General features: G+C 42.2%; 1 protein-coding gene across 1 annotated transcript; it reads left to right on the plus strand.

The window, feature by feature from the left end:
* Window positions 1–2,454: 2,454 nt before the first annotated feature.
* On the plus strand, window positions 2,455–3,003 carry LOC130980767 (uncharacterized). Its single transcript, XM_057904414.1, has one exon. The coding sequence runs from the start codon at window positions 2,455–2,457 to the stop codon at window positions 3,001–3,003; it is 549 nt and encodes a 182-aa protein (XP_057760397.1).
* Window positions 3,004–4,633: the final 1,630 nt, after the last annotated feature.

Raw genomic sequence — 4,633 nt, forward strand, 5'->3', positions numbered from 1 at the left:
TGATGAGAATTGGATTGTAATCCCACTTAGTTAACCCTTACTAAACAAGGGAAGGTCAAGTGGACTAATTAATTTGATACCTAAAGTCCTAGTCTTTCCTTTGGAAAGGCTAGAGTTATTGGAACCCAAATTAATTAGCAACTCCCAATTTCAACCACTGCTTTATTTGACAGCTCAAGTGTCACCAATTACTTAACCAAAGCCAAAAGGTTAACAGAAAAATCCAAATTATTTATATAAATAAAAGACACAAATCATAGATCTGAAAATACCTCAAATTATATTTAAATAAGAAAATCAATCCAAACATGGAACATTGAAAATAAATAAATACAAAGAACCTGGGATTGAGAGTCACTCCTAAGACTAAGAGAAGTCCTAAATCCTAATCTTAATCCTAAGAGAGAGGAGAGAACCTCTCTCACTAAAACTAAATCATGGAAAAGTGAATTATGAAAGCCTCCCCTGAATCTCTGCAAGTTCGCTGACATTAATCTGTGTTTTTGGGCCGAAAATTGGGTTGAAATGCGGCCCAGAATCTCTGCCAGCGACTTTTGTAATTCTGCAGATCGCGCACGTCACGCGATCGCGTCATCCATGCGGACGCGTCATTCGTGTTTTTCCCTGCCACGCGTTCGCGTCGTCCACGCTTCCGCGTCACTTGTGCTTTTCCAATCCGCCCAGTCGCGTGAGCCATGCGATCGCGTCACTCTGATTTCTTCTATTTCACGTGGTCCCGTGAGCCATGCGACCGCGTGACATTTCGCTGGTCATCTCCTCAATTCTTTGTATTCCTTCCATCTTTGCACACTTCTTCTTCATTCTCTAAGCCATTATTGCCCTATGAAGCCTGAAACACTTAACACACAGATCAAGGCATCGAATGGTAATAAGAGAGGATTAATATTAGCTAAATTAAGACCAAAGAAGCATGTTTTCAATCATGTAATAATTTTAGGAAGGAAATATAAATGCATGCTAATTATATGAATAAGTGGGTAAAGATCATGATAAAACCACACAATTAAACACATTGTAAACCATAAAATAGTGGTTTATCAAGATTCTTTTTTAGTCTTGTTACACCATATGATCACCAACAAGTTTGGTGTTACCAACGTTGCTTGCATGGGAAATTGAGTGGTCGATTGATTTGTATTCATGAAAAGCATTTAGTTATTTCAAAAACAAAAGAAAAAGATTTTAATAGTAGCTATTTCACACTTTAATTCTTTCCACCAAAAATTCAATTGACCAATTTACATTCCTTTTGACTTGTATAGAAAATCAAAAGGGGTATTGATGGTACTTGATAGGACAATCAAGGAAGGGAGATTCGGCCACTATACCAAGGAAACCTCACACTTGTCTTCAAGGGGAATATCTTTGGAAGTGTTGCCATGCAATATTGGGAGTTGGATATCCTTGGAGACCGAACCAAGACCCTCATAAAAGGGGTGATCCTCGTGCTCATCCAAGGCCAAACCCCAACCGTCCGTCATTAAAACAACACTATCAATCCACACCTTTCAAACAACCATCATTTTTCTATATAAATGATCCCCATTCTACAACCTCTCTGTACACACTTCTTGTTCTCATTCAGCTCCCTTCCTTCTCTCAAGCACACACACTTCATCCCCCACCAAAAGTCCATACACACCCTCCCAGCTACATCTTGTGAGCCGCAAACATACCAACCATCACTCTTGGCTTCATCTAGCTCTAAAAGGCAAAAAGGGAAGGAACCTATAGAGCAGCCTCCATTTGATGAAAAGAAATTTAGGACCTTTTACCATGTACTACAATTTGGGTGGATGGCTGATAAAGAAGTCATATATGAGTTAGGCTTTCAAGTCACAAAAACTGAATGCCCCGAAATCACAGAGAAGGTGGAAAAACGTCGGTGGGAGCTCCTCACAGATCCGATTACAAGGGTGAACGCAACTCTGGTAAGAGAGTTTTATGCAAATGCGGTTAGACATGACAAGGCAGATGAATCCTATACAAGTTTTGTGAGAGGGGTAATGATAGATTTTAGTCCCATGAGCATCATGAGAGTGCTAAAGCTGCGAACCATACCATTTACAGAAGAGAGTTATCATTTAAGAATAGATAACAACCCTAACCACGACCAGATTATGAAAGTCATCTGTGTGCAGGGAGCAGATTGGGACAGAGACCCCATGGGAAACCCAGATTTATAAAAAGAGGAGACCTCCTTCCTGAGGCTAAGGGGTGGTTCGAAATTGTAAGGAGATCCATCCTCCCAACCGAAAACAACTCAGAGGTAAACCTTAAGAGAGCAACAATGGTGCAATGCATAATGAAGGAAGGAGAAATCAAGGTTCATGAACTCATAGCCAAGGCATTCGGAAGATGGCTGAGAAGAGTGATTCTGGAGGAAGGTTAGGCTACCCCAGCACTATTCTCCGTCTTTGAAATAAGGCTGGGATGGTGTTCGAAGATGGAAATCCCGAATGGATCAAAGTTGGTCTTCCAATTACTTTTCGTCGGATGCATGTTGCTGCACCTCCCCTACCTCAACGAAGACTAAGAAAGATGCCAACCTATCGAGCTGAAGAAGGACAGCATCCACAGGAGCAAGCCCCAGCCACCTTAGACATGCACCAATTACAAGAGGCTATTGATACCTTGTCAAGGCAATGCATGGAAAATCAAGGGGCACAGAAGGAGCTTCAAATGCAAATAATGGACCATCAAGAAGAGTCACTCTCTAGATGGATGAATCAACAAGGGGAATGGCAAAAACAAATGATGAAACAGCAATTGGAACAAGGGAGACAATGGAGTGAGTCCTTCCACAACCTGAACCAAAAGCAAGATCAACAACAAGAAGCCATCCAAAAGCTAATCAACATCCAAACACATCAAGGTGCACACATTCATGAGATGCATCGGAAACAAAGAGAACAGGTAGATCTTTTCGATGAATACAGAGCATTTTTGGAAGGGGTTTATATGAGTGAGATAGGATACTGATGTGTGGAAAGCGATCCAACACAAAACTCACCGGCAAGTGTACCGGGTCGCATCAAGTAATAATAACTCACAAGAGTGAGGTCGATCCCACAGGGATTGAAGGATTGAGCAATTTTAGTTTAGTGGGTGGTTTAGTCAAGCAAATCAAGTGTTGGTTGAGTGATTTGTGTTTAACAGAAAGTAAATGACAGTAAATGTAAAGGGGAAAGGGGAATGTGCAGTAAATTGAGAAACAGAGAAGTAAAATTTCAGAAACTTAAAGAACAAGAAATTAAATGACTGAAACTTAAAGTGCAAGAAAGGTAAATTGCAGTAACTTAAATGGCAAGAAAGATAAATTGCTAGAATGTAAGAGGGAATTGAGGAATGGGATTGCAAGATCTAAACAAGAAAAAGTAAATTGCAGCAAATAAAGAGATTAGAACTTGAAATGAGAGCAATGAGAATTAAATCAGCAAGGAAATAAAATGCAGCAAGGTTCATAGAAGAACCAAGAGCCAAATTGGGTCTCAGGTCTCAAGAGACTAGGTAGCAGAGCCTAGATCTCTATTTGCCTTCCTAGATCCAAACGAACAAAGCAAATTGACAAGAAAATTAGAAGAAGAAGCAGTAGAAGAAAATGTAACAGATTCAATTATGCAGAAAAAGAGTTGAAGAGAATTTGAATGGGAATTGAGACAGAATTTCCTCAATTTCTCACACCCAAATCTCAGAAACAGAAGAGTAAAATTCCTCAGGCAAGAACGAGGGAGAAGAGAGATCAATTCCCTCCCCAATTCTCAGGAATCTCAACAGAAAGCTAGAAATAAAAATTCAAAAGTGAAGGTAAAAGTGAAAATTCACCCAAGGTGCATAAAGGTAGCTAAAAGTTTTTTTTTTTTACATCAAACTAACTACTATTTATACACTTTCTACTCTTGGATTTTGGGATTTGGATGGGCTTTTGGATTGATGAAGAAATGAATTCAAATTAATTTTTAATTTGAATTCTTGGCCCAAAATCCACTCCCAGGAGGCTGCCCTGCCCTTGTGGAGGGCAGGGCAGAAAATTGATGCTTGGGCTAGCAATTGGTGCGGCCATGATGCGTGTTGGTGCAAGTTTGGTGCGCCCTTGGTGCGCCAGAGGCTGCCCTGCCCGCGCCAAGGGCAGGGCGGGAAAGCTGCTGCGCCAGAACGTGATGCGTGCGTGCGCTTGGTGCCGCCAGAATTGAGAGGCGCGCGTGCGCGTGCTGCACGTTGATGCGTGGATGATGCCAGATTTGAGGAGCGCGCGTGCGCGCGAAGCAAGTTGACGCGCGGATGCTCCCTGCCCGTGCCAAGGGCAGGGCAGGAATGGTTTGGTGCGCCAGGAAGCAAAGTTGGTGCGCCAAGGTCTTGTGTGTGATGCGCCAATTTCAAATGCTGCCCTGCCCGCGCCAAGGGCAGGGCAAGGTTCCCAATCTCATGGCCCGTGTTCGAATCTGGTGGCTTGCAAACACGCTACTTTTTCTTTTGATTCTTTGGCACGCTAGTGGGTGTTAGAGCTTGGCTTCTTCATGGTCCCTTGTTCGAAACTTGTGGCTTGCATGGGTGTCATTTTCCCTTGAATTTCTTTCCTCATGGAGCCCGATCCTGCTCTCCACAAGGGCAG

The sequence above is a fragment of the Arachis stenosperma genome, chromosome 5 (genome assembly GCF_014773155.1).
Source record: "Arachis stenosperma cultivar V10309 chromosome 5, arast.V10309.gnm1.PFL2, whole genome shotgun sequence".
Classification (NCBI taxonomy): Eukaryota; Viridiplantae; Streptophyta; class Magnoliopsida; order Fabales; family Fabaceae; genus Arachis; species Arachis stenosperma.

Excerpts from the sequence above, each read along its gene's own strand:
- LOC130980767 (XM_057904414.1), top strand. The coding sequence starts at position 2,455 with ATGGTGTTCGAAGATGGAAATCCCGAATGGATCAAAGTTGGTCTTCCA.